General features: G+C 44.1%; 6 protein-coding genes across 11 annotated transcripts; 4 read left to right on the forward strand and 2 right to left on the reverse strand.

Annotated features, from left to right (window-relative positions):
* Positions 1-367: 367 nt before the first annotated feature.
* Positions 368-9873, forward strand: RB195_015134 (uncharacterized protein; the record flags this gene model as incomplete). 2 transcript variants are annotated; one of them, XM_064205702.1, is made up of 8 exons in its annotated part: positions 368-430; positions 1690-1811; positions 2275-2336; positions 2984-3060; positions 5101-5206; positions 5370-5533; positions 7857-7963; positions 8150-8273. In XM_064205702.1, the coding sequence occupies 8 exons, from the start codon at positions 368-370 to the stop codon at positions 8271-8273; spliced, it is 825 nt and encodes a 274-aa protein (XP_064061583.1). The 2 variants fall into 2 exon arrangements, with proteins under 2 accessions (XP_064061583.1, XP_013303894.2); XM_013448440.2 differs by lacking the exons at positions 7857-7963; positions 8150-8273 and adding an exon at positions 9772-9873.
* Positions 6620-7598, reverse strand: RB195_015135 (uncharacterized protein; the record flags this gene model as incomplete). The annotated part of the gene is made up of 2 exons (XM_064205703.1): positions 6620-6805; positions 7488-7598. The coding sequence occupies 2 exons, from the start codon at positions 7596-7598 to the stop codon at positions 6620-6622; spliced, it is 297 nt and encodes a 98-aa protein (XP_064061584.1).
* RB195_015136 (uncharacterized protein) lies at positions 8569-8802 on the reverse strand (the record flags this gene model as incomplete). The annotated part of the gene is made up of 1 exon (XM_064205704.1): positions 8569-8802. One exon carries the CDS (start codon positions 8800-8802, stop codon positions 8569-8571), a length of 234 nt encoding a protein of 77 aa, XP_064061585.1.
* Positions 9874-10335: 462 nt separating the features above from the next.
* Positions 10336-10731, forward strand: RB195_015137 (uncharacterized protein; the record flags this gene model as incomplete). The annotated part of the gene is made up of 1 exon (XM_064205705.1): positions 10336-10731. The coding sequence occupies one exon, from the start codon at positions 10336-10338 to the stop codon at positions 10729-10731; it is 396 nt and encodes a 131-aa protein (XP_064061586.1).
* A 796-nt stretch (positions 10732-11527) lies between these two features.
* On the forward strand, positions 11528-17121 carry RB195_015138 (uncharacterized protein; the record flags this gene model as incomplete). Its single annotated transcript, XM_064205706.1, has 3 exons — positions 11528-11626; positions 15495-16519; positions 16563-17121. 3 exons carry the CDS (start codon positions 11528-11530, stop codon positions 17119-17121), a joined length of 1683 nt encoding a protein of 560 aa, XP_064061587.1.
* Positions 17122-18424: 1303 nt separating this feature from the next.
* Positions 18425-24903, forward strand: RB195_015139 (uncharacterized protein; the record flags this gene model as incomplete). 5 transcript variants are annotated; one of them, XM_064205710.1, is made up of 5 exons in its annotated part: positions 18425-18676; positions 18756-18924; positions 19001-19041; positions 19734-19836; positions 20785-20798. In XM_064205710.1, the coding sequence occupies 5 exons, from the start codon at positions 18425-18427 to the stop codon at positions 20796-20798; spliced, it is 579 nt and encodes a 192-aa protein (XP_064061588.1). The 5 variants fall into 5 exon arrangements, with proteins under 5 accessions (XP_064061588.1, XP_064061589.1, XP_064061590.1 ...); XM_064205708.1 differs by lacking the exons at positions 18425-18676; positions 18756-18924; positions 19001-19041 and adding an exon at positions 19546-19659; XM_064205711.1 differs by lacking the exons at positions 18425-18676; positions 18756-18924; positions 19001-19041; positions 20785-20798 and adding exons at positions 24035-24188; positions 24836-24903 and having other exon boundaries at positions 19771-19836.
* Between the last annotated feature and the right edge of the window lie 1154 nt (positions 24904-26057).

Genomic DNA, 26057 nt, shown 5'->3' on the forward strand with positions numbered 1-26057 from the left:
ATCTTCCCTAGGATGAGCTGGTAAAGTTATCTAACCGATGGGGTGGAGGTAACCCTGTATAGTGGGTGCCATAACCGTTGAAAGTGGCGTGAACAAGCGTGAAATGAACTTTCTCCTTTGTTTCTTGGCGTGGGAATCGACACGACTTCCACACGAAAGATGATTTCCAAGCGATGGGTTCAGCTGCAGTAGGAATTGTTCTTCGGGTGTTTAAACTTTGACTCATATTTCGAAGTAAAGAAAATGTGATTTTCATTCAATTAAATAAAAGTCTCGTAAACTTCAGCTCTCAGCGGAGGTAGCTTGTTCGTTTTGGAGGATTGGCGGGCAGCGAAACGTATCCTTGATAAGTCAAAAACCGTCGACAATGGAAGACTGCTTTCGTTCGTGTTATGAGAACATCAACTGCATGTACAATGAATACGAGAATGTGCGTTTTTACACAACCATTTCGGTTTTACTTTTAAATATGACAAAGCTTAGGATTTAAACTACTGGAACGTTGGCGACAGTGGTAACTTGAAAGTATTTCTCTCATGGTAGACAGTGCATCTCTTCTTGGGTGTAATGCAAGTAGTCATTTCATCACTTGATGTGTTAATCGGTCGATCAAATGCATTACGGACACAAAAAGTGAAGTTTACTTGTTAAAAACACCCGTGCATATCTCCTCATTCACTTTTCCAAATCTGCAAATATTTCCTTTCTTTCTCGGATACTTCTGACTTCTCATGCTTGTGTAATGATATTTTTCTTCGTATTTTTTTTATATATCTTGCTCGACTATGTTCCGCGACGTTAAAAAGTGCAATGAGCAGACTGTTGGCAGAATTTTTCTTGAACTGGCTGCTATATCTACTGTTTTTTGCAAGATTTAAAGGAATATCTGAGCTTAAAAATGTGTAGGAGAGTAACGAAAGTAGATTTTGCCTTTGTAAAAAAATATAGAAGATTTTAATTGCGTACTACTTTTTGAGCGGAACCAAGATTGTTATTGATCTCTATTCTGGCTAACGTTTCGGCGTCGTCGCCTTCTTCGGAGCCTGGATCAAAGTCACGTGTAATCTGCTCTCTCAAACTCCTCGCCATCCCACAATATATCCTACACTTATAAGCAGATTATTCTAAGACAACGTCAGAAAAGCAGACCACCATAGCGCTCACTTTGCTAGCCACAAAATCGTGATGCTAGCAGACCACCACTTGTTAGAGTTGCGAATAGTAACTAATAACGATGCCTCCGCCTCTTACCCCGTAGGTTGAAACCCGCAAAGGTCTTGATATGGGGCCAGCTCGTTGGTCACAGCGATGCATTCTTCTTTACGATTCATGATTGGAATTTTGGCCGTGATATAAAACGCTTCCAGTGCTTTTCGCGAAAGAGCGTCTGATTCGCATGTCTAGATCGTGACAGCTATCTTGGAAGGGAACAACATGAACGAATTGAAAGTATTTTTACATGAAAAATATGATTTCATGATGATTCTAACGGAGTCGGAAAACATCAGTCTATAACAAAAAGTTTTATGTCACAATTTTTAAATGATTTCTCCGCTGCATTATCATATCATTATCTGCAGTATAAATCAGCAACGTTCAGAAAAATTTTGAACCATTCATCTATTCAACATAACTGAATGTACTTGAGTAAATACAGTGCGAGTGTTCGTTGGCTATCTTCGTGCCTAGGGCAATTGCTCACTCTTCAAGTCTGGAGATGAACAACACTCGTTTGGAGAAGAAGCGTTCGTTATTGGAAGAGATCATATTGATGAGAGTTGCGAACGACAAGTAGTCCTTGATAAATCAAGGTACTCATTTCAATAATGTTGTTCAGAGGAAAGGTTTTTTAAATGTCTTAACTAATCATAACAAAGCAGTTCTTGCAAGTTTTAAGAAGTTTTCATAGCTTCCCGACAATTACTGCGCGATGACACGCAACACAGCTGGACGCGGGAAGGTCTAGCAAAATGTACTCCCACATTTTTCTTCTGCGATAAACTCAGAAGTGTCGCTTCTCCATCGTTGAACATATTTGTGTGGTGAGGCAAGAGTTTGAAAACAAGTTCTCCGGATCAGTGTATCTTGGTCACCATGAACAAACCTTATGAAGAGATTTTGAAGTGGAGAATCTTACTTTTTTCAGAGGATTTCATTCAGTATGAAGAAAAATCCTTTATCTTTGAGTTTTGAGTGCTGGCTTCGGATCATAAGACACCTTGCGTTGCGTGAAACTGTGATGGTTATTTACAAAGAACAAGAAGAAAAATTTAGGTTGTCTTCTCCTTCTACGACAACGGAGGTGAATTTGCAGACATCATCGGTGGACTCTACAGGTGAGAGTGAACGTGAGGGAAATATTTCATATATTAGTTCCATACATAGACCAGTAGCGCGATCTATAATTTGTGTTTGCTAAGGAAAGGATGAAAGGATAAAGTAGAGGTTGGTCTTTTTGGAGCTGCACGTTCGACTTCAGTCTACTTTATCCTCTCGTAAAATTAGCTTGAATTTGTCCGCTCTGCATAACAATCCATGACTAAGCTTAATTCTCGAATCTCCACTGCAAGCTTAAGACAGTGAGAACTACGCCTAGAACTTCCTCTTGCCGGTCAGAAAAAAACCTGTACTTTCCCACTGTTTATCATTCAACTCGTTCGAGGGACGGCAAAAAATAATTTAGCTGCTGATTATCATTGTACGTACAGGGTCAATTTGTTCGATGCTGAACCTTGTTTTTAAAAAGAAATCACAGAACAAAGTAAGGGTTTTACAAAGAAGAACAATTTTTTTCCGAAATATTAGTAGATAGCTCATATCGATCAGATATTCCTGGTATCGTGAGGGTAATCTGCCCTTTAGCACAAGTCTAAGGAGAGGATACGCAGAAATGTCGCCTCATGCGTATTATAAATACTCACGTTTACATTGGTAGAACTATGTCTGCTACCGTGTTCAATATCGAATTGCAGTTGAGTTGCAGGTACGGAAACGCAGACAATTCCTGAATCTGAGCTTATCGGTTGGAACTACTTCAATGGCACCAATATGTGTTACAAGGTTTAGTTTATCATTACTTTATCATTACCATTACTTTCTTTCTTCAAAATGGTGGCAGTGTAGTTAGCACGGAAGACAAAAATCACTATTAGGTTGAAGAAATTACCGGGTTCAAAACTGCGAAATCACCGGCTCTTAGTGTCAAGAAACGTTGACAAATTACTCATAGAACCTTCGAAACGTACTTTGTGCTAAGTAACTTCAACGATTTCCGAGCTATCTTATTGACCTTTGGGTATTTTCTTCCTATGCTCAATGAAGTTTTGATAACTGGCGTTTCCGCTTACACTGAATGTCAAAATGATATTTGCTTTGGCCGAAAATGTCGACTTAATTGTAGTTCAAATTCTTCTTGAGTGCGAGCACATTTTGTAACTGTGTGTAAGCACGATACAGAATGTCGGAAGGAAATTTGTTGTATTGCCCATGTTCGACTGTCTTTGAATCTCGGCATGTTGAAACGTAGTTTTAAATTGATTATCCTAAGCTGAAACCAAGATTGTTATTGATCAATAACAATCTTGGCTACAGCTCAGGATAATCAATTTGAAATTTGTTCTGTTCCGAATGATAATTTACCGTTACGAAGTATTCAAGAAACACAGGTGTGAATGCACCAACTTCGCTGTTGAAAGCATCACCCCACGAATTCGAGGTGGTACGGATTTCAGGTGGAGTATTCGTATAGGGAATCGTATATTATGGAGAGGGAGGGAGGGAGGAGGGGGGGGGCGTTGGGTGATTCCGTCCATTTCTTCCTAATTGGCGTAAAAAACGGCCCGGAAGGTGCGTGCACTAGGCTGGCGCGCTCCAGTCGAACTTGTAGGAAATAGTGCGCCAGAACGCCCGCAGCCGTAAAAATCGCGCCAGAATGCCTGTAGCCGTAAAAAGTGCGCCAGATCACCCGCAGCCAGAAACTAAATGCCATACCTTATTTTTTAATCATAGCCCAAAATCAGCGTTGCGGAATAGTTTCTGAGTTAGTTAGAGTTTTCAATTGTACGTAGGAGACGGAAATACGAATTAGAAGCAAAGCGGTGGAAGCGCAGAACTGATCCTCATAAGTCTAGGAATTCAAAACCTTAAGAACACTTTAATCCAGCAGTCCACACCTTAACAAGATGAAGAAAATTTCCTCCAACGCTGTCTTTAGCCGAGATACAACAAGTTGGAAGAAATTCTGTTACAGTAGCGTGATGCACGTATAGTGTCAATTAATCGTCGTAACTCTGAAAGTTTGTACTCGTAAACTTTGTCCTGGTCCTCATCTGCTGACAGAGAACTCCGCCTCAAAAATTCCTTTGAGCACACCCTTAAAAACAATCAACCACAACATCAAAGAAGGGTGCGACTTTAGCTCTTGCCTCAATTCACATTTCACCAGTTGATCAAGATGTATCCACACACGTCTGTTTTTGTTCTCGAAGCCCCGCTTATCCTCTCCACCTGAAATTTTGACCACTGGAATTCGAAGAACCACCCTGCCTCTGTTTGCGTATTCGTACTGATTTTTTAATGTACTCCAGAAGACTATCTAAGTTTGGAACTGCTATGGCACACAAGAACTAATAGAAACGGTATGAAACATAATTCAAATATTTCACACTGTCTCTAACAGTTCTTTTCCTTTAATGTATAACATTTTGTCCACCACGAAAAGGACAAAGTGTCCATGTTCCACTGACAACAAATTGAGTGCCAATTTTTGTGAAATTTTCTGACTAATACAAAATGTGTTTCTTTTTTTCGTCTCTATCTTCTTCTAATGTCCATTGGTGTATGTGAATGGATGAATGAATGAATGAACGAATGAGTGAATAAATAGATAAAAACGACTCCCGCGTTTGTATGCTCGAATTGGATCAAGACCGAGAATTTGTGCTCTGACTGTCTGACGCGCCTGTAAATCGATGTGAGTTCGTCTGCGCTGAAAATCTCTTCGAACGATCTGATCCACCTCAGCCGCGAAAGCGTGTGTGACCCTATGGCAATACAAAGATGTTGCACCCTACTTATAAAGTTCATGAATTTATATGTCAGGAGTTTCTTAACGAGTCAGTTTTTGATGAAGCAGAAGCTATATGCCGTGGCTATGGCGGACACTTAGCATCGATTCATTCTGCAGAACAAGATAATTTTTTGTTTGGTGAGTGTTTAACCATTATGCTTCCAAAGAAAGGATTTCCGTACATCGGCTCTTTTAATAAGTGGTTGACTCGGCCTTGTGGGCGGTTGCGTCCACCGAAAACGACACATCAGCACTTGTGGAATTTTTCCATAAATTCGATTGAAAAGAGATTACATTTCAGCAATGAAAAAGAGCAAGCTCTCCACCACGATTGGGTTAAAATTTGGGGGAGGATGTGAAGTTGATTCTCGTACGAAACATTGGGTGGATGGTTCGGCAGTCGATTACGAAAGTTGGCACAGTAACCAGCCAGACAATTGGAAATGTAACGAAAACTGTGGAGCTGTAAGTTTGAAACACTCTGTATCTCCACATAGCGTTTGTACTGTGAAAAAAGGGCTGCTCAGTTTTTTTTTTTTCGCATACGGATACGCTTTACAATTTCATAGTTTCTTAATTCCACACCGATGATCATTCGTCGAAGAGTCCACCATAGGTGCTTGTCAGTGTTCTTTTCGTTCTTGGGGGCTCCGGTTCATGGGCCCAAAAGCTAGGGACCTGAAAGTCAGAGAACAATTTAACAGCAGAATTGAGATCAATGGCAGAATTGAACAGTTTTTTCCTTGAAGACTGTGTAGAGATCAAAACCGCTGCTATTCCGACGGGGCATGGTCTGGGGGATATAGTTGGATCAAAAGGACATGAAGCACGAACTGTTGCCTAAGCGGCCGCGCTCGAAAGCGGTGCGGTGGAGACAGCTGTTGGAGTCGAAGTGAGAGCATAGCGAACTGCAGAAGTGGATGGTGCTAGCGAGGATCCTTACACGATCCCAACTGCTAAGCTCCACCGCTCTGCTTCGAACGCAGCTGCTTAGGCAACTGTCAACAACTCCATGTCGTTTTGACCCGACTACAGAATGTATGAGAGACCGCTTCCCAACCTGCGGCCGAAGTTGGCAGCAGGAAAAAAAACGTGTCCCAGCTTTCAAACGTAGTTTTCTTTCAAAAAGTTAGAAAATAAGTAGTCAACTTAATAGCATAAATATGAATGCACTTAGACCTTTTAAACTCAAGAAATTATTTAATGGCAGCAAACCTAGACTACCTTAGGATCTCAGTCGCACACAGCTTCAACCCAACGTCGCCTTTTAAAACATGTCACGTAACCAGGCTCACTTTATTTCGCTTTCCTTGGTAAATACGGCGGCGCCTCCACTCTTTGATCGCTAACGTGGAGCAGAATGTTGAATCCTCTTCCCCAGTTGTTCGAAACGCGGTACTCCTAGCATGACTTTCGATTGAGTGTTCCATGGCGCTGACCGCATTTTCTTCCTGCTTGCGAAATTCCCAGGTTTCCTACGCATAGCTCAGGTAGGAAGCACGAAGGTGTTAAAGAGGAGAACAAGGAGCAGCGTGTTCTAGGTCTTCTTCACTACATCCTCGATGCTCCTATACGCTCCCCAAGCCGCTCGTAACCACGGGAGTCAGGTCGTTCATCATGTAATTTCCCGACCCAGATAAACGTATCTGGTGCTTTCGGATATGTTCGTTCCGCTGAGTGTGTATGGGCATCCGAGACCAATTCGTTACGCATGAACATGGTCTTTTGCAGACTCAGCTGAACATCGATTCATTCGTAGCGAATTGGTCTCCACACGTTTCGTCGAATTCGGTCAGCATTTCGTTCCGCTTGACTGATGCTAGATATTATCAGAACGATGTCATCAGCAAAGTGCAAATGATGTAGCTGCCGACTATCAACCTTCACTCCCATGTCTTTGCTTTCTGGAGGGTGGCTGTGAATATTTTAGGTGAGATTGTTCCACCTTGTCAACCCTCCCTTCATATCAAAGATGATATTCTTGTTGGGGAGGGGGGAGGGGGGGCTCAGGAGGTACCCAGACTGATTGGGTGCAGCCGATGTGTATGGTTGCAGCAGCGATCGCTGGTATGCCTGTCCAGGCGCACTGTCCATCCTTAGGCTCCGCCCACTCTTTCTACCGAAGGCCCGCGTGATGCTACTACCTCGATACCTACTACCCCATAAAACGGACTTATAAGAACATGAACCCCACAATGAGAAACTCGTTTGAAGACAGAAATTTCTCGAGAAAAATGGCTTCTAAAAATGACAGGGAAAAGGCAAGATAACACAAAGCGGAAGACAAGGCTATAAGAGATATATGTATAGTATATATTATCGACGCACGCAACTCATTCTGACAGTCGCTTCGGGCACCCATTCTTGTAGAACGGCGAAATTCTGGTGGTAAAGTTACTGTAAAATCTTACACAAGTACCTTCATGCACTGATTAGGAAAGCTTTGGTTGTCCAAGGCTTCCATGACCGCTTCCACCTCAACTGAGTCGAAGGCCTTCTTCAAGTCGGTGAAAGTGAGACAGAGCGGCATACAGTATGAATGTGGTCAATCTAGCTGAATCTGCTTCGAAATTTCGAAATTCTGCTTGCTCGAGTGGCTGTCCTTCATCCAAGATTTTTTTCTTTCATTTTCTTTTTCAATCCTATTAGGGCTAACTCTTGTCAAGATTTTTTAGAAGACGGACAGTAAGCAGATTGGGCGATAGTTGCCGATGTCATGTTTATCTTCCATCTTATGCAATAACACGATCTTGCTGGTCTTCCACTGTTTAGGAACCTTGCCCTTCAGGTTCCAGAGAGCATGGGTGCTGCGATTGGCAAAGTCTCGACGGGCACAGCGGATGCTTTTTCAGTCTCTGCAGCTTCTGCCAGCACTTCTGCTCTTCTCTCTTTAAGGTATTCCTTTATCGCCTCTCTTCAAAGCCTTGCGAGCTGGGACGTGAGTTCTTGGTTCCCTGCGCCTCATGCAGCTCCACGCAGACGTATCAGCTCTAAAGTTTCCGGAGACAGGCGTTTCTTCGTGCTTTCGAAACTCCTAGCCTTCCTCTCGATGCAATCTTTGTTCAATGCAGGATCTTACAGCGAAATCCGTCAGGTAGAACCTTTTACTGACGATGATGTGGTCACTTTCATTACAGTACCTTTCACTGGTGTAGGCGGGTGTAGTCTAGCGGTTAGGGTCTCTAGTGACCGCAGGGGTTTGTGAGCATTTAACCGAGCAGCGATGGGGGTGAGTGTAGGGTAGCGGTTGGAGGTTCCGCTTCCAGCACAATCGATCGGAGATTCGAATCCGTCCTGGTGCTCACTAAGCCCTTCATCCCTCCGGGGTCGATAAATAGGTACAGACTTGTCTGAGAGGATGAAAACAGTGACTTGACACATTGGTTAGTCGCACTAGTCGTTGCATAGGCAACTCTATCCTTTTTACCTTCCACTTGTTGACGTTCAGCGTAGAGAGGAGGGCTTCTGGAATTGCGAGTTTCCATGGATGGTCTTAGTCGTCATGATAAACTCGGAGAGCCTTTTCCTCTTTTCATTCCACTGTAGGCCGTGGGTCCCGATGTGAAATTCATCAAGCGTTCATCTCTTTTAACGTTGAAATTGCCAGTTATGGCCTTGTAGAAGGCATGCTCTTTTCGATTGAACTTCTCCAGATCCATATAGAAAGCTTCGACTTGTTTTCCTTTGTAGCTTGATGTTGGAGCGTAAGTGACGAAGATATTCAGAGCAGGCATTGAACTACTCTTCCCATCCGTAGACTTCCGATCGTAAGTTATTCGAAAAAGTCGATGTTTTTGTCATAGCGTCAACTCCACCAACTCCTCTACTGTTGCATGTTCCTAAGAACAGTTCTTCTCCAGTTTCATATACGGCGTTAAGAGAGTGGCGTCGTCTCATCTCGTTTGGTCCGATGACGTTGTACTTAATCTTCCTTTATTTCATCACCTGATATTCGATGGCCGCATTCGACGCTAGTTTGCATGCATTATAAGTGCAGATGATCATCCTAGTCCTTTTCTGTTTCGGTAGCCTATATGACTCCTGCAACCCCATCTTTTCTGGTGCTACCGTACAAGGCTTTCCTCAAAGATTAGGAGACTCTTTTTTATTACTGTGACATGCGTTAAATCTCAATATCCATGACCATGTTGCAAACCTCTAGTCTCACGGATTTACGGGAGAACGTTTGCCCTCCCAGAGTGGACAAATGGAGCTTATTTGTTTGAGGTGACTTCAAACCGTCTACCTTTCATCTCCCAATCACTTGAGTGCAGGCTTTTGGCCGTACCGACGTGAGGGATACAGTGATACTATGAGCCGATCCTGGCACAGCAGAAACGGGGAGTCCATCCATTAAATCCACCCGCCCCTCTGGGCAGGCACAAGGCCGCTTTTGCCCCGCGATTAACCCCTACCCGCCACCTGGGAAGGCGCCACGTAGCCTCGCATCTCACCAGCTGTGATTTCTCCAGTAAGGTAGAGTGTGGAATATCGCGGTATGGTGCCTTTACATAACTCATATGCTTATGTAACTCATTGCTCATCCATTCGCCTATCTAACTTATTGTTTGTGCATTTATTCTTTCAGCCACATCATCAGCTGTCACCTAAGAAGCTTCGTATTTTGCTGCTTTCATACTTTCAAGCAGTTTTTTTTTGTTTGTGGCTGTTCTATTTAAACTGGCAATCATATTTTTTTGCAGAAGAACTGGGTAGGAAATTGGAACGATGTGATGTGTGATGACAAGTATCCGTTCTTTTGCCAAACTGAAAACACGCTCTACTGTTCTCAACACTTGGCTTAAACGTCTATTCCAATTTTTTTCTTGCGCACCAAGTTTGCGAAGTTATGTGATTTTCATAGTTGATTTCTTCATGTAAACGTGGCTTGTTCTTGTCACATAAAGTATTCAAGAGATAGATGTGCACCATGTTTATAGAGTTGTTAATAATTTCTTCGTCGCAGTTTCCCGTTTTCTTCCCTTTTCTTCCCCAAGAGAATGTTCGGAATATGAAATATGGAATACGTTTGTTGACATAACTTTTCAGTTATGGACCAGCCACAATACGAATAAAAATGATGCTTGGATCACATGTTCAGGAAAATATCCCACTAGGGAGCCTCGTATACAAGTCTGATTGTTACCTGCTCCTGATGGCCCTGCTTTAACTAACGCAATCACGTGTTCGAGTGTACGCATTGGGGACCTGCGAGCTATATAATCCGCACTGTTATATGGCAAAACCTTCCCATACATTGCAAAAAGATGCTGTCGTCCAGCATCATACCAGATGCCCATACCGTGAATGGTCGAATGCCTGAGGTAATCATGGAATCTTTGGCGACAAACATCCGTCTCGTTACACTGAACTGCTGGTCGCTGTCAGATAAACTCCAACAAGCCGCTCTACCCAGACTTCTGCGATATCTGCATGCACCGTTTGCTGCGTTGCAGGAAACACGCATCAAGGATCGCACTCTTATCAGTATCGACAATTACACCATCTACTGCGGCGATGCTGATGAAAGGAAAGTAGGAGGCTGCGCAACAACTGTTAGGAACGATTACGATTACCTGGTGGAGGAGTTCGGATCAACGTCGTCAAGATGTGCCTTTACGTACGGTTGCGGGATCGCAGTGGACTCGAACTCTGGATCGTAGGTACTCACGCACCTACGGAGACCGCAACAAGAAAGCGTTTTATGATGAACTCAATAAGTTGATATCCAAGATACCAAGCCAGCAGGGGGTAATTGTCTGAATTGAGGCGAATGCAAAGGTGGGACCTGAACAACAATCCGATGTGCTTGGAAAATGGTTCTATCCCATGGAGCAGACGTCGGACAACGGAAATCGTCTGATAGACCTTTGCGAGCAGACGAATCTCATCATTGCATCCACGTTTAGGAGGAATCATTGACTTCATCAGCCTACGTGGCAAGGGACAACCCCATGAACACCAGAAAAGCAGCGAAAACGGAAGATGCCGACTCTTAAGCTCGATTACGTCCTGACGAGGAAAATACCTTCGTCGGATATCCAAAAATTTAGAGTTGTCTGCGACGTTGCATTCGATTCCGACCACCGTTCAGTTCTTCACAGCTTTATTGTGCGGTCCCAGAAAAGGTATCAGGGAGCGCAACATCAGCTGAAGCTTGATTTGGTAGGTCTGAAAAACGAGAAATGCAGAAAGAAGTTCCGCCAACGAGTGCCGATCAATATTGGATTATAGACAAGGAAGAAAGTGGACTTCGCTGACTCTTTCACTAAATGCATTCAGGACGCTGCAAAAAAAACGCTCCAGGTTTTATCACCAAGAAAGATGTTCGCCTTCACATCCTTTGCATCTGGTGAGATAGTGTCCACGTACAATTCTGTATGTGTTGCCCGCACTGGTGATTTCAGCCAGAAGAAGCGTCTGAGAAAGAGATTGCGTTGTTAGCTGAAACGTGATCATATGAACGAATGGACGTCAAGATCAAAGAAGTTTGAGAAGGCGTGGGAGGACAATGACCCGAGAAAAGCCTATACTCTGCTAAGGCAGTACAGTGGCAAGGTATAGAGGTGTTCAGCTGGCCAGCTTACGGAGTCGCTGCTTGTGAGGCAACCTTGACCATCTGGAGGGAGCATTTTAACACTTTACTGAACCGTGAGTCTCTGAACTCGTGCACGCCCAAAGACAGACATACACCACGGTCAGCAAAGAGCCGCGACTGTATTCAAAAAAATGAAGGATGGAATATCTGGCGGAGACGATGGAATTGGCGCAGAAGTGCTGAAATCTCTTTCTCCTTCTGGGATTCGTGAGATGACGAAGATCATCCGTTCAATATGACTAAAGGATTCCTGACTCGCGAAGACACGCTATTATAATCCCTCTACACAACAAGCTATCCGTCACGGAACCCAGTAATTACTGAAAAAAATCATTGCTATCATAAGGGATCATCCTGGATTGGCTAATCCGCCATCGCGAAGAAACCACCCGTGACGAGCGCTTTCGCCCTGGTCGATCGTTGGTTGATCATGTGTTTATTGTGAGAAGAATGATTGAAGTGTGGCAACGGTATTCGAAGCACGACATGAGTAGAAAAACAACTGCTGCGGTCCGAAAACCAGCTAGTTGTACTAGACCGTTCAGAGTGGAAACTGGAGTAATACAAGGGGCCATGGCGGGACCCTTTCTGTTCAACTTTGCCGTCGATGACATAATGCGAAGAACAGTTGAGCAGTGTCTCCCCGATATCACTTTGTACCTTCTGCACGTCCCTTGGTGGATCTTGAGTACGTCGACGATGTAGTAATACTCGTTTCTAGCAGCGCAAAGTTACAACATGTTGTTAACCTTGTATCGAAATTAGCTGCAGCCTACGAACTACTACTCCACTCTGATAAATGCAGGCAGATGCAGGTCTCCTCGAGACCCTCAACAAGAATCAAGGTAGATCAACAACCTATCGAACTTGTGGATGAGTTCTCTTATTTGGGCTGTATGCTAAAAAACGACGGCAGCCACGAGAAAGAGATATTCAGCATGCGCTAAAACTAACTCGCCATTCAACTCATTGACCAAGTGTCTGTGGTCGACCCCCATCGCCAACGAAGTCAAACTGCGAGTCTACCTATCCGCAATTCGCCCTTTGATTTACGGATCGGAGACTTGGGTAGCGCCGGTGAAGGTGATAGAAAAGCTTGACTGCATGGAGAGAAAGCTGCTTAGGCGACTGCTAGGCAGTTGGTGCGCCATAAAGAAGGACTCTGCTCGGAAGTGGACATGCTGTACCGGCGGATGACATGTGGAAAACGTCAACATCTTGCCCGGCGTTCTGAAGTGGTAAACTGTCTTCGCTTCTTTGGTCTCGTTATGAGAAGACCGTCTGATCGTCTTGTCCAGTAGTCCTGAGGATGCTTCTAGATACTAGTTGGAAAAGTGCTCCTGGTCGTACAGAAAGTTCTGGACGGAGGTGGTGAAGGATCTGAGGACAGCTGGCGTTGACAGACAGTTCAGTCAAGACGTGAAATTCCGCCGCTCATGGAATAGCGACGGATGGGTAGATTCCATGCGAACACCGGCCGTAACACCCGCCCGCCGATTAGGTCAAGCAAATAAGTCATTCCACTAGAAAAGAAATCAAACTCTCCAAGGTTGCGAGGAGCCGACGAGTGCACACGTTTGTCGCTACGGCAATATCGCGGACAATATTGTACTAACGGAGAATTAGCTTTACTGATTCAGTTGCATGGCTCACAAGTATCTAACACACTTAAGGTTTAGTCGGACCACAGCGAAACCCGAAGTTATGCAACAGAAAGGTTTGTGTGTAGTTGTATTTCTCGCCTAAATTGCTAATGAAACGTTCAACACTGATTGCGGCTCTCTTAAGCATTCTTAGCCATCACCCCACGAATCTGGGTGTGGTGCTAGTTTCAGGTGGGTTATGCCTATGCGGGGTGATAGATTAATGGGCAGAAGAGTGATTCCGTCCTTTCCTTCCTGATTGCCGTAAAAAACGGCCCGAAAGATGCAGTGTCGTGCCCGGCACGACTTTCCCAGCCGGCCGGCCGCAGTTCTCGCGCGCCGCGTGCAAAACATTGCCAATGGCAATGTATTACGGTAGCGTTCCCACGCGGCCGCCATATATAAGGACTGGCACCGAGCAGTCGGGGTTCCAGCTCCATTTCTCTTTCGGCACCATTCCGATCTCGGTCCAGTCTCTTATCCGCATTATTCGTGGTGTCGTGTTGCGTCGTATTCCGCAGCCACACCACCACCGCAACAACCCTTTCCCTGGCTGGCTGCCCACGGGGTCCGAACCGCAACCCTAATCCATCTGCCGCCGAGAACCACTTAACCATCTAGCCATGACTGGCTCCCTATTGGGGGAACGGTAAAGAGGGTCCCGGCGGAATCTCCGCGAATGCCTCCGAGACATTACGTGTCCAGTGGATATGCCCTGGAAATGCAAGAACATATCTCGACGAGGTCACGCTCCAGCCGTTCATAGAGGCGCAGACAACCATCTCAGATCCTTTTGCAGCCATAGACATGCAAAGAACTACGCAGTTTTAAGAAATATGTAAAAAAAAAAGAGAACGGAGTGAGTTTTTTCATATTTGAAGTTATTAGATGCATCCTTCTCTCATATTTCACGTGGTTACTTGTCTTGCTTCTGCTACGATCACAAATTTTAAATCATCTAACATCACAAGCTTTCAGTGAATGTGTGTTACCCTCCAAAACTATTAGTTACATCCTAGCCGGTGATCCAGCGTATGAATAACGATAGGTAAGCTATTAAGGTGTCTACGAAGGTAAATCTCATTCTAGCACCAGCGCTAATTGCTCTGCCGAGGCATGATCGGGGCATGCTCGAAAATCTGCCGGGACCCTCTTTACACGCACCCCCCCCCCTATTGATCCACCTTATGTCGTGTATATTTGTGCGTGCCGTGTCGTGAATTGATGTCATAAGGATAAACCCTATTCGTAAAACCCTTTTAACCGCATTGCACCCTAGGAAATATATTGGGGCATGGGATCAAGGGGGTAGCGCTGAGGCCCTCAAAGGGGGAATCGGGGCAGGGGGGAAGGGACCCTCGGATCGAGCCCGCAGGGTTCGGAGGGGCTTCCAGTGGCTAGCCCAGCGCAGGGCCCCTCCGGATCCGGACAGTCGGCCCTGGGTCCCCCCACCGATGCCCGCTGCTCCTTCTCGGAGCGGACTCGGGGCACGACAATGGTGCATCGGCGAACCGAGCTCGTCGTGCGCTGGGCGATCCCGTAGGGGCACTCGCTGCCCTACGCTGCCCATGACGTGCCGGGTGCCCATCAGCATTTGGCCGGCACTGCCCTCGAGCATGGGGGTTGGCTTTGCGGGTGCAAGGGTTCATGTGCGAGGGTCACGACTGGGGTTATTGCATTCCACATGTAAAGGACTGAACCAGAATTACCCTTGGGGTTGGTGGCAGCAATCCTAGGGGTATAATCTCCATAGCGGTAGTTGCCCTGGCACTCCTGCCGGCACACATTTTGGGATGTGGGCTCCTTAAGCGCCTTGCGCTTAGTGCAGCTTGTAGGAGCGAAGGCGTAGTGGGTCCCGGAGGGAACCTAGGATCGGAAGTCGTACACCACTAGCCTATGGCTCTCACAAACCGCATATCCGCACGCGTTAGACCGATGATCTACCTATGGCCCTTGCATCCGCGGACCCGCATCCTCATCTCCTCGTTTGTAGTGTTGGCACCTTGTTGTTGTGGCATTAGCCACTCTGGGTCCTTGTGAGCCCGTTGACGGGGTTCCTCTCTCCTGTCGCAGATTCCCCGCCTCTGTGCTGTCCGTGCTCCCACATCTCAACCACACCATCTTTCACTGCATGTCCGCGCATCGTATACCCTACATGGCAACAGCATATTATATACATTTTTAGGTGGTATCACTCTACGATACGGTTATCATGTTTACGCTCCGTGGTTGCAAGGCACGCTTGACCAACGCGATCAACAATTTGACGCGGCTGGTCAACTCGGCGAACTCCAATTACCCAACCGTCTTCTATTCGGACGCCCATCCGGCAGTACAGCTCCGCACCCTCCAGCGTCGAATCGAGGACATGGGAAACGCCAAGATCTCCATTGAAATAGCATTGGAGACACTCCAACAGCGCCACGAACATGCCATAAGCTTTATCGAAAACCAACCAAACGCCATAGAGCTTATGGATGCCTTTGACATCTACTGGCGCGATCACAAAGCTGACGAAATGGAACCAACCGCAACCGCTACCATCTTTGCCCTCGACGATCTTATCCGCAAGGAAACCGAACTTGCAGATATGCTTCGCACCACTATAAGCGCATCCCCCACACCACAATATAACCCTACCAACACCACAGATGAGCCGATGGATGCCACATCCATCAGAAACCCTGCCCCAACACCACCGCATATGTCCGGAGGCTCATCACCACCATACCACGCTGCGGACACCATGAATGTACAACTCCGCAAAGTAGAACTACCTACCTTTGATGGGGATTTCTCCACCAATTACGATTTCTGGGCCAAATTCAAGACCGCGGTCCACGACAATCCATCCCTATCCACCGCTGCCAAATTTGCCCATCTCAGTAGCAGCCTTAAAGGTAGTGCCGCACTTGTTGTACAGGATTATGACATAACCAATCCCTCCAACTACCACCTAGCCATTGAAGCCCTACGCAGACGGTATGGCCGTCCGCAGTTCACCCATAATTTCTTTTTGCAGAAATTAGAGAACTTGCCAGCGTCGTCTGCCGCCGCTTCATCGCAGAGGGACACGTTATGCCAGATCCAAACATGTGTCCTGCAGCTCAACCGCTTCGAGGACACGTCAACATCGCTATCGCTCAAGAAGCTCATTCGCAGCAAATTTCCACGAGAGACTCAGCTGGAAGTGAACAGGATGGAACACCGGTCAGACCCTGGTTGCAGAAATTGAAGCAGTGCTTAACTCCAGACCACTTTTATCCATCAGTGACACATCATCATCACCGCATGTCCTTCGACCAATAGATTTCGTCTCACCGCAAGTGGAACTCCAATTACCATCTCCGCACCACAACCCTCTCTACATCCCTCCAAACCGTCTTTCGGAATGGTATAAGGAGACACTCGCCGTATTGAACAACTTCTGGGACATCTGGTACAAGGACTACTTATCCGCAATATCCGCACGTCACCAACACCGTATCCATCAAGGAAGGTTCAGTCCACTCATTCCATCGGTAGGAGACGTTGTTCTCATTGCCGATAAGAATGTTCCACGTGGACAATGGTCTTTAGCCATCATAACCACTATCCACCGCACCAAATCCAACATACCCAGATCAGCCACTGTCCGCATTACAAATGGTCATGAGTTGCAGAGATCGACCAATCAACTACATCCATTGGAGATTTCTGCAAAGGAAGCCCCGCGACCGAAGAAGAGCCGCCAACAACTGCAACCCACACGGATCCAACCACCACGAGCAGCCAAACGGGTACGATCCACACTTGGTACGACGCGAGCGTGAGTATTTACTTGCTTTAGTATTCTGTGCTTTTCGTTTTCTCGTTTGATGCCTTTACACCTTTAATTTGATGTCTTTTTTTGCTTTCGGTGCCATTTCCATTGCATTTTATTCCACTTTACCATTTCCTGTATTGTTGTGTTTTAGCCCTTATTACCGCGTTTTGCCACTTATTCCCACGTTCTACCGTTTATTTCCACGTTTACCACTTAATTACCACCTTGTTCCACTATTTTTTGCCCTTTCCGCACCTTCCGCAACCCACCGCATCATTCCGCACACTTCCGCAACTTTCCGCATCCTTCCGCATCCCTGCGCACCCTTCTGCACCCCTTCCCACTCTTCCGCACCCTGCCGCATTCCTCCGCACCCTTCCGCATTCTGCCGCATTATTCCGCATACCAACGCGCCCTTCCGTACCCTACCGCATCGCACCGCATTGGTCTGCGTCCTAATCCGCACTCCTACACCCTTTCGTTGACTGTACAGCCACCTCTTACTCGCCCTCGAGTTTTTGCGCTCCAATCCACCTTCTCCGTCTAGGACCAGTATTACGGTAGTTAGCATACCCTTGTCTGCATAGGTTGTGAAATCCATCTTACTCTTTGGCGTCACCGTCGCAACCGCACGTAAGCCACCTTTTCCATCCACCTTTTTACTTTTTCGTGTTCCTTTGTATCGTACTCGTGTTTACCACTAATTTTACCTTCTTACCATCTATTGCAGCACCTTTGTTATTCAACCCTTGTAGCTAGTTTCTTCCATATCTTGATCCTCTTAGATTCTCCCTTTTATTATACCTTTGCACATTATGTTTTTCTTCCTTTATCATTATCATTTAGTTGTTTCTGTTTTTCTTCCTCTTTTATTATAGTGTGTAGTTAGATGTTTTTCTCGTAGTATATTACTCATTATCTTAGATTTGTAGTCTAACACTCATCTTTTTGAAGTTTTTTCTTATTTCGTAATATCTCTATAGTTATTGCGCAATAGCGCTCCGCCTTTTATTTCCTTACATAGAAGTCATTCTTTAGCTTTATTTTTGTTACTGTTTGTCTAACATTTATCCCTTCCTTTCATAGCTGCCCTTTCTCGCCTGTTAGCACCACGTAGCTCTTGAGTTGTGACCTGTCACTCAGACGGGTCAGCTCAGGTTAACTACGTGGTACCTATCCATCATCCATACTTAGGTGTTGCCGCTCATCCATCTACTCTTTATTTGCTCATCCATTTCTTATCCATTATCACGCCAGTACGATCCATTTCTACCACCTTACCACATACCACGCCATCTTACCATAACCACATGCCATCTTACCAAAACATCGTGCCACAAACCACCTTTACCATCTGCAATCAACCACCACACGGCAACATTCCATCTACCATCTCATCACGACATACTAAACCATCTTCACCACCGCACTTACCACCATACTTACCACCACCACAGTTGTACGGCCCACTTTGTGAGGGAAGGGACCAATTAATGATCCCCTTCATTTGCTTGATGCCATCTTTCGACATGGGACTTCCACCCCCCTCAGGAAAAACCGCAGTGAGGAAGCTAAATTCTTCTTCACAACCTCACGTTGGCCCTCCTAGGAAAATCCATCAATTTTTTTTTTATGTTTCAGGTACTAGTTTGGTCCCACCGTCCACCATCCATGTATAGCCACCGTCATGTCGAGCCGTTGCTTGTCGAGCCGCCGCCGCTGAACTCCATTGTCGAGCCACCGTCATGTCGAGCCGCTGTTGTCGAGCCGCTGCCGTCGTGTCTCACCACTGAGCCCATGTCGAGCCGCTGTTGTCTATGTCGAGCCGCTGCACGTCACCGTCTCCTCCTACTCGACATCGTCCACATGGTCAACCACTTGTCGAGTGAACCAGTACAACGCCACGAGTCGTCTACGTTGTCATCAGGCAAGACCTTTGCCTGCGGGCATACACCTGCCGTCCTGTAGGGTAGACTTAGGTAAGCATGGGCGGCAGCTAGAATAACCCGTAGGTTGTGTTTGTCTGACTCGTAGATGACCGGTTCTCGGCAACCACTGACCCTTCGGGGTCCCACTTGTGGCCAGTACCATCAGGCCTCCATCTTCGCCCTAGCGGTTCTTTTCGGCCGCCCCCAGTGTCGTGCCCGGCACGAATTTCCCAGCCAGCTGGCCTCAGTTCTCGCGCGCCGCGTGGGAAACATTGCCAATGGCAATGTATTGGTAGCTTGGCCCCCCACCTCCAGATACCACACAACTCCTCCACACAAACAAACCCACCCCCTTCCCAGTAGGTGCGATATGTTTGATAACCCTATTAAACCCTACAAATACAAACCCACCGGCCCCCCCCCCCCATCGACATCCCCTGCCCCCCCCCCCCCCACCGGATATTAAGACCCCGTGTGGCTTACCGCCCCAGATTCGTGGGGTGATGCCTTTAAGTGGTCATTTGCCAAACCGTCGTAAATCCGTGGAAATCATTAAACTTTCGAACATTACGGTTTCGGTCGATGCTAAAGAAGCCGCTGAAGGGATCGCAACTGTGGTGTATTTCAAGAGTTGTAGAAAATTGTTGTTGTTTGTGTTGTTTTATTGTTTTTGTTTATTTTGTTTTTGTAGATTCCTGGACCTTTCAAAAGACACATAAAATATAGGAATGAGATATCCTCGACAGCCTATTCTAGTGAAGCCACAGAACATGCTGCTGAGGGAACCGGAACATGTAAGTAAAGTCATTCATCATCAGACATCATCAGTCATGTATAAGAAAATGCACGTTCCAAAACCCCAACGATTACGAATTCCAGTAAAACGCGCAGGCGTATCCGAAGTGGATTGACACGCCAGTGACTTTATCCTTTATCCTTCTTATTTTCCGAGTAGTTATAAATGATTAACTTTAGTAGTCAGCAGTAGCAGTTATTTACTATGTTGTTTTGATGTTTGTTATTCACTTACTTATATACCCAAACTGGATTTCATTCTTCACCGCTGATAAGGGACGATCTAACCTCAAAATTCCTTAGGGGTTCTTTTTTGTAGTATGGAAGAAAACAAGAGTAGTTTGAACAGAAGATGTAAATATTCTGTACGTTGCTGTATGCTGTAGATTGCTCCTTCCAACTATTTAGACGTGATTTCAGAGCTTAGTCGACATTGATCAGTTAATGGTGAAAGTGGTAAGCTAGAGTGAATATTTCAAACTCCAGAAGATTTTTATCTCCATTCTTAGAACACCTTAAACTAGAATTTCAACCATTGCAGGTTGATGACGTTTCGCTTATTTTTGAAATTCTTTGACGGGAATTTTTGACAAAATTCTTATTTTTTCCTCATCGAACTTTAAAAACTCAGAACATCCGTGAGCAGTGAAATAAGAACTTCATAAAACGTAATACTTCATTGCAAAGAGCTAAGGATTGAGCTATTGGATAGTCATACTCGTTGAGCTATTGGACAAAGTCACACTTTTTCACGAGTAACCAAGAATCAGAATTCCAGCAAGTTTTTTTCGTTGCAGGACAAAGGTGCATTTTTAAGAAATCGTTAGCACATTTTAATGAACTATGTAGTAAAGTGTGTAGCGTAGTCAGTAAAAGGCCCACTGCGGCCGCGGATAGTGGATAGTCCGAATCCGTCCTAGTGTTCACCAACCCTTCCATCATTACAGGGTCGATAGATTGATGCCAGACTTGCCTGGGAGGATAAGAACACTAGACAGATGGGCTAGCCTCTGCAAAACACTGTAAAGGTCTGGTACAAGTTCGTAAATCTCAAACGGTTCTGAATTGAAGTGAATGCGGTGGCGCATCCCGCGCGGATTGATCAACGCCAGACACACGATATGCTTTATCTAATAAAGTAGGACCTTCATACATAAAACACTTCCTTTCCAGATGATTGTCACGGACGTGACTCAGCTTAAGTAGAGGAATGTAGATGCTTTTGCTTTTGCTTTTGTTTATGTTTACATTGCTAAGTAGATATGCCGCGATATCATATCAGAAGCGCCTGCGTGCGCCTATATAAGCGGCGATTTTCTGTTGTATCCATTCTCTTTGATTTTCTTTATTTTCTCTCATTACTGTTTCCTTGAACATTTATTTCTGTGTTAGCATTTAGTGCATAGTGATAAGAGCATTGATGTCGTCGTGTTATTTGTTTGTTTACTTAAAGGCATCACCCCACGAATCTGAGGTGGTGCAGATTTCAGGTGGAGTATTCGTATACAGGTTGGGAGACTACGGAGAGGGGGATGATTCCGTCCATTTCTTCCTAATTGCCGTAAAAAACGGCCCGGAAGATACGGCTTCATTCGTTTTGGCGCACCATTTTGTACAAGAGGTTCGATTGGAGCGCGCCAGTCTTGTGCGGTGCCGCATCTTCCGGACCGTTTTCTACGGCAATTAGGAAGAAATGGACGGAATCACCCCCTTCTCCATAGTATCCCTTCCCTTATACGAATACTCCACCTGAAATCTGCATCACTTCAGATTCGTGGGGTGATGCCTTTAATAGCCATAAAGTTTAATTACGTTGAGTTTGAGGCTGAACCACCCGAACAGTGATCCTGCGTAGTTTCGTCACGGAATCACTCCTTCTATTGTACGTTAGCTTTAAATAAAACCAGCTCGGCCTGAACTCTCCCCATCTTTGAAGGTACACCTCTCTTTTTTCGAAGTACAAATATTTCTGAAATTGTTCTTGCGGTGTGAGGCATGACTGTCCTGCGAAAATGGTTTTTCTTTCGTAAACAACGAACTCTTTTTTGCCTAATTCATTAGCACAAATCACTTTAACCTTAACCTTTAACTTTAGGTTGAAAAAATGTGATCTAGAGTTACGTCATCTCAACATTATAGGCTCAACGAAATGTTGCAAGCGCCATATTGCTTCTCATTTTCTTTCCCGTGCCCAAGACGAAGATTATGCCTCATTCAAAGTCTCACACTCTTTAAAAATATAGATTCAATTCTCACCACATTCTTCAGGCAATGAGCGCATGATTAAAGTTGAATTCTTATTCTTATGTTCACTCTTCTAAATTCTCTTGTTTGCAATTTTTTAGATTGTAGACCTCCAAAAGCCATTGTAGAATTATTAGGGGTCTTGCGAATTTGAAGCATATGAAAATTATCAGGTACCTTCCGATGTGTTTTATTTAACTTTCTGTAACATTCCACAAGAACACTTGTATGGGTCCAATGTGCGTTTCATTTGTTCAAACGTTAGAGCTGATAATGTTTCTCTTTGTTAGACTATCCGTGAGAAATGAGTGGATGAAACGGCTTCTCCATTGAAATTTAGGATATGATGTTAAAAAAGAGATAGAAGTGAAAAGAAGAACTTTCAAGAGAATTTCGCCTGCAACATTTTCACGAGTGGTTTTAAGAAATGCTGGGATACAATTCTTTTTTGTCGTGGTCCCAGTGTCCTACCATTTTCAAATATTCATTTATATTTCTGCTGTTCAGCGAGATGGATATGACGTCAAGTGTTCACCTGCCCCATATCTATTGAAAAAAGTATATCCCTTATGTGTGAAAAATGTCGGAAAGGGAAAGTGACAATTAGTGGAAACCACTCGCGAACCACAATTATATTGGCTCTTTGAACCATTTCTGTATTTATGGAACGGTGCTAAGGAAAACCGCAATGGTAACAATGAAGTGATTTTTTGTTAAAGAAGAAATTGGATAACTCATTCTTTCAAATTGCAGCTGCTTTCTTCAATTCCTACGTCAGAATGTCCCAGCTGCAAACTAAGGTTTTGCCTCAATTGAAAAATTTGTTTTCCATATCAGCTGTTCTAGGAATTCGAGTTCCTGTGCTGTACAATAGTATCACATCTTCGTCATTTTCTAAGGCTGCGCGTTTTTTCTAAGCAAGGTATACCTGACATTGAATAAAGCTATTTCCGTCTTATGAACGAACGTGTTCTCATGAGCTCACTGAAACTCAAAAAACAGTTCCTAGAAAATCGTCCCTTATAAAATGATGTTGGAGTTACGACACCGCCCATTCTCTGAATCATAGTCATCATTTATACTTTATTACTGTAACTAAGCAGGTGTATTTCTAGAACTTTCTCCATTCCGATTTACAATAAAGACTCGGCCTTTTATTTCCGCAGCCTAATTAATCACTTTGGGGTGCGCCTACGCTCCCAGTTTCAGTTCAGAATCGTCTGAGGTATCCATGTTCGACTTCCCTCGAATCCTGGCATGTTGAATACGTACCTTTTTTACTGAATTGCTTGAACTGTAGCCAAGATTGGTTTTGATCTTTCTTTAACTGCAATTTTTTCGGCGTAATTGCCTTCGTCAGAATCAGTAAAATCAAATCCATCTGCAATTGTCCTCTCATCTGCCTCATCATCCTTACAGAAAGCATTCAAACGATAGGGAAACTCAGAGAACAATCGCTTATTTCATTCGCCAAATGTGGCAGCGTAACAGACCCCCGTACCACATCTATGACTCCTACGACCTTTTTAAAAGCTAGCTTCTTCAAAAAATCGTCTAAGGTATATGAGAGCAAACAATAACTTGCAGGGACTCTCAGACACATCAGATCAGTGTATCAGACATATCAGAGCAGTGTTTTTATCCTTCCAGACATGCCTTGTACCAATTTATCAGCCCTGGAGGAGTGGAAGGTTAGGTTGTTCTCTAGCGATTTCGCAACAACGTCCTGCCACTCAGAGCCGAACTTCTTGCCGAGTGCGCCAAACTCGCCTCACATCAGACCACCTCAACTAAATTAACGCTAGCGTCATGCAAGCGTACCAACGTCAGTCAGAGTGCTGTGTTGCTAAACAACAAAACTGAAGCTTATCATTTGATTACAGATTTATTTTTGTTTGGATATCCGAACTTCGTGAGGTTTTCATGGTTACTGCATTATTGTAGTATTTCTAGCATTTTGCGGTGACGATGCGTCTTCATCATCTTCTTTTCTTGATGTGCTCCATTATGTTCTGCTCAACTGTAGAAGCTCACTTCGGATTTCGATGTGGTTATGTAGGAGGATGGTGTGGCAGTGAAGGATGGAGGGATAGAGTATTAAGTAACGGTAAGTATTTTCGTTTCTAACGGAGAGAATACAAATAAAATCAAAAAATAAATAAAAAAGTATAAATAAAAAAATAAAATATAAATTAAAAAAATGCTCAATTTAGGGTTAGTTTTTAGTCATATAGAACCGGTGTACATTTTAAACTAAATCGTGTAGCCATATATTTTCTTATTTCTTGTGACATTTTTCGTTATGGAGAACTAAAGGTTAAAAAAGTTAAAAAAACTAAAAAAAAATAAAAGTTAAAAAACTAACTGTTAAAAGTGATGTAAAATTAGTCAGCTGTCCACAAATTTCTACCACTACTAGAAATGTCCTAGTACTGCCTAAAGTTCTCTGCCGTTGTAGGCTAACTGAAGATGAAGGACTGCACTTATATTTTCAAATCACGAACAAAATTGTAAAATACATCGTTTCACAGATAGAAAACAATTTCCAGCTGTCCAAAGTTACTATTAGACTGAATATAGATTTGGTAAAATTTCGGTTAAATTATAAACCTGGTCGAATTTAAAAGTCAGAACACCTAGTATTATTTTGTCGGTGAATTTCACTAACAATTATGGCGGTTTTTTTTCCAACTTTTTTTTTAGTTTTTTTCTTTTGCACTTCTTCAGATCCGCAGTGTACAGTAGTGTTTTCAGCTTTTCGTTCAAAGGCGCTTTTAATGGGAACACTGACAAGATCTGATGGAGAGAACCTCACAAAGTAATCTTGGAAAGGCGAACAACACTGTTCCTCTGTGTGTAGAAATGTAGGAAATATCGTCCTCGACATGCCACTCAGCCGTCTCTTTTCTACTTCCTACTCAGCGCTTTTTTCTGAGCAGACTAATCATGATGTGCCCTTTTTAGAAAAAAGCTCTCTCATTACGAAGCATTGAATACTTTAGAACCTGTTACGTCAATTGTATGAAAAGGCATCGTTAATAAATGATTCGTTCCGTTTTTTAAACGAACACGTATAAATTGAAAGGAGATTTGTGCCTGGTGTCAGACATTAGAGTAGAGATTAGTTTCAGTTTGAGGTTTAGGTTTAACAAAGAAGAATCGATAACTAATAATGGATATTTATTCGGTTTCATTCATAGCATCTGTACACGTCCATCACAATACATTACGGTTTTGTCTTACTTGTGCTCGGCAATTATTGTGGTGTAAAGCAAGAAAATTACTACTTGTGCTTACATGCTCAGGGCACAAGATGAGATTTATAACGACAAGCCCTTTCTATGGCTAAAACACTTCCTTCAAAATTGATTCTTGAAGATCTTGGAGATCAAACAGTTTCCAGGAATATCAACTTAATTCATTTACAAAGCAAAAATATTCAAACACCGATTGATCTGAAATGTTGGATCGAGCATATGGAAAATAAATACACTGTAACTGCTTTTATAATGAGCAGTAACGATTGAGTTTTGCCATTAGAAGGAAACTTTCAAGAAACGATAATATTAAGGTAGATAGATATTCTAGCACATAACCGATCAAATAGTTTATAACAATCGAAGTTTTCGTTCGAGGGTTGCCTCGCCCTCATCGTCATTGGCTGTACACGTCATCCTCGAAAAATCGCTGAAATCAGTTTCACATACGGGTTGTATAGCTTTCTTTTGTGTCACTATTAACCTGTCAGAGCTTATCCGCGCACATTGAAGCTCTCACACTTATTCGATCTGCCTCGTCAAAATGTTAACTACAAAGTGGTGCTCGCCTACTACTCAGAATTATGGCTGATTTCTCCAGATTTCAGGGCCTTGTTGTGTTTGCATCAGAAAATTGTTCAGAGATGTGGGAGTCAAAGTCTAAATAGGATATGTAGGGGAAATTGCGCAGGGTGCCTAATTAGCGTGACTAACTTCTC

Source organism: Necator americanus, chromosome V, assembly GCF_031761385.1.
Source record: "Necator americanus strain Aroian chromosome V, whole genome shotgun sequence".
Lineage (NCBI taxonomy): Eukaryota > Metazoa > Nematoda > Chromadorea > Rhabditida > Ancylostomatidae > Necator > Necator americanus.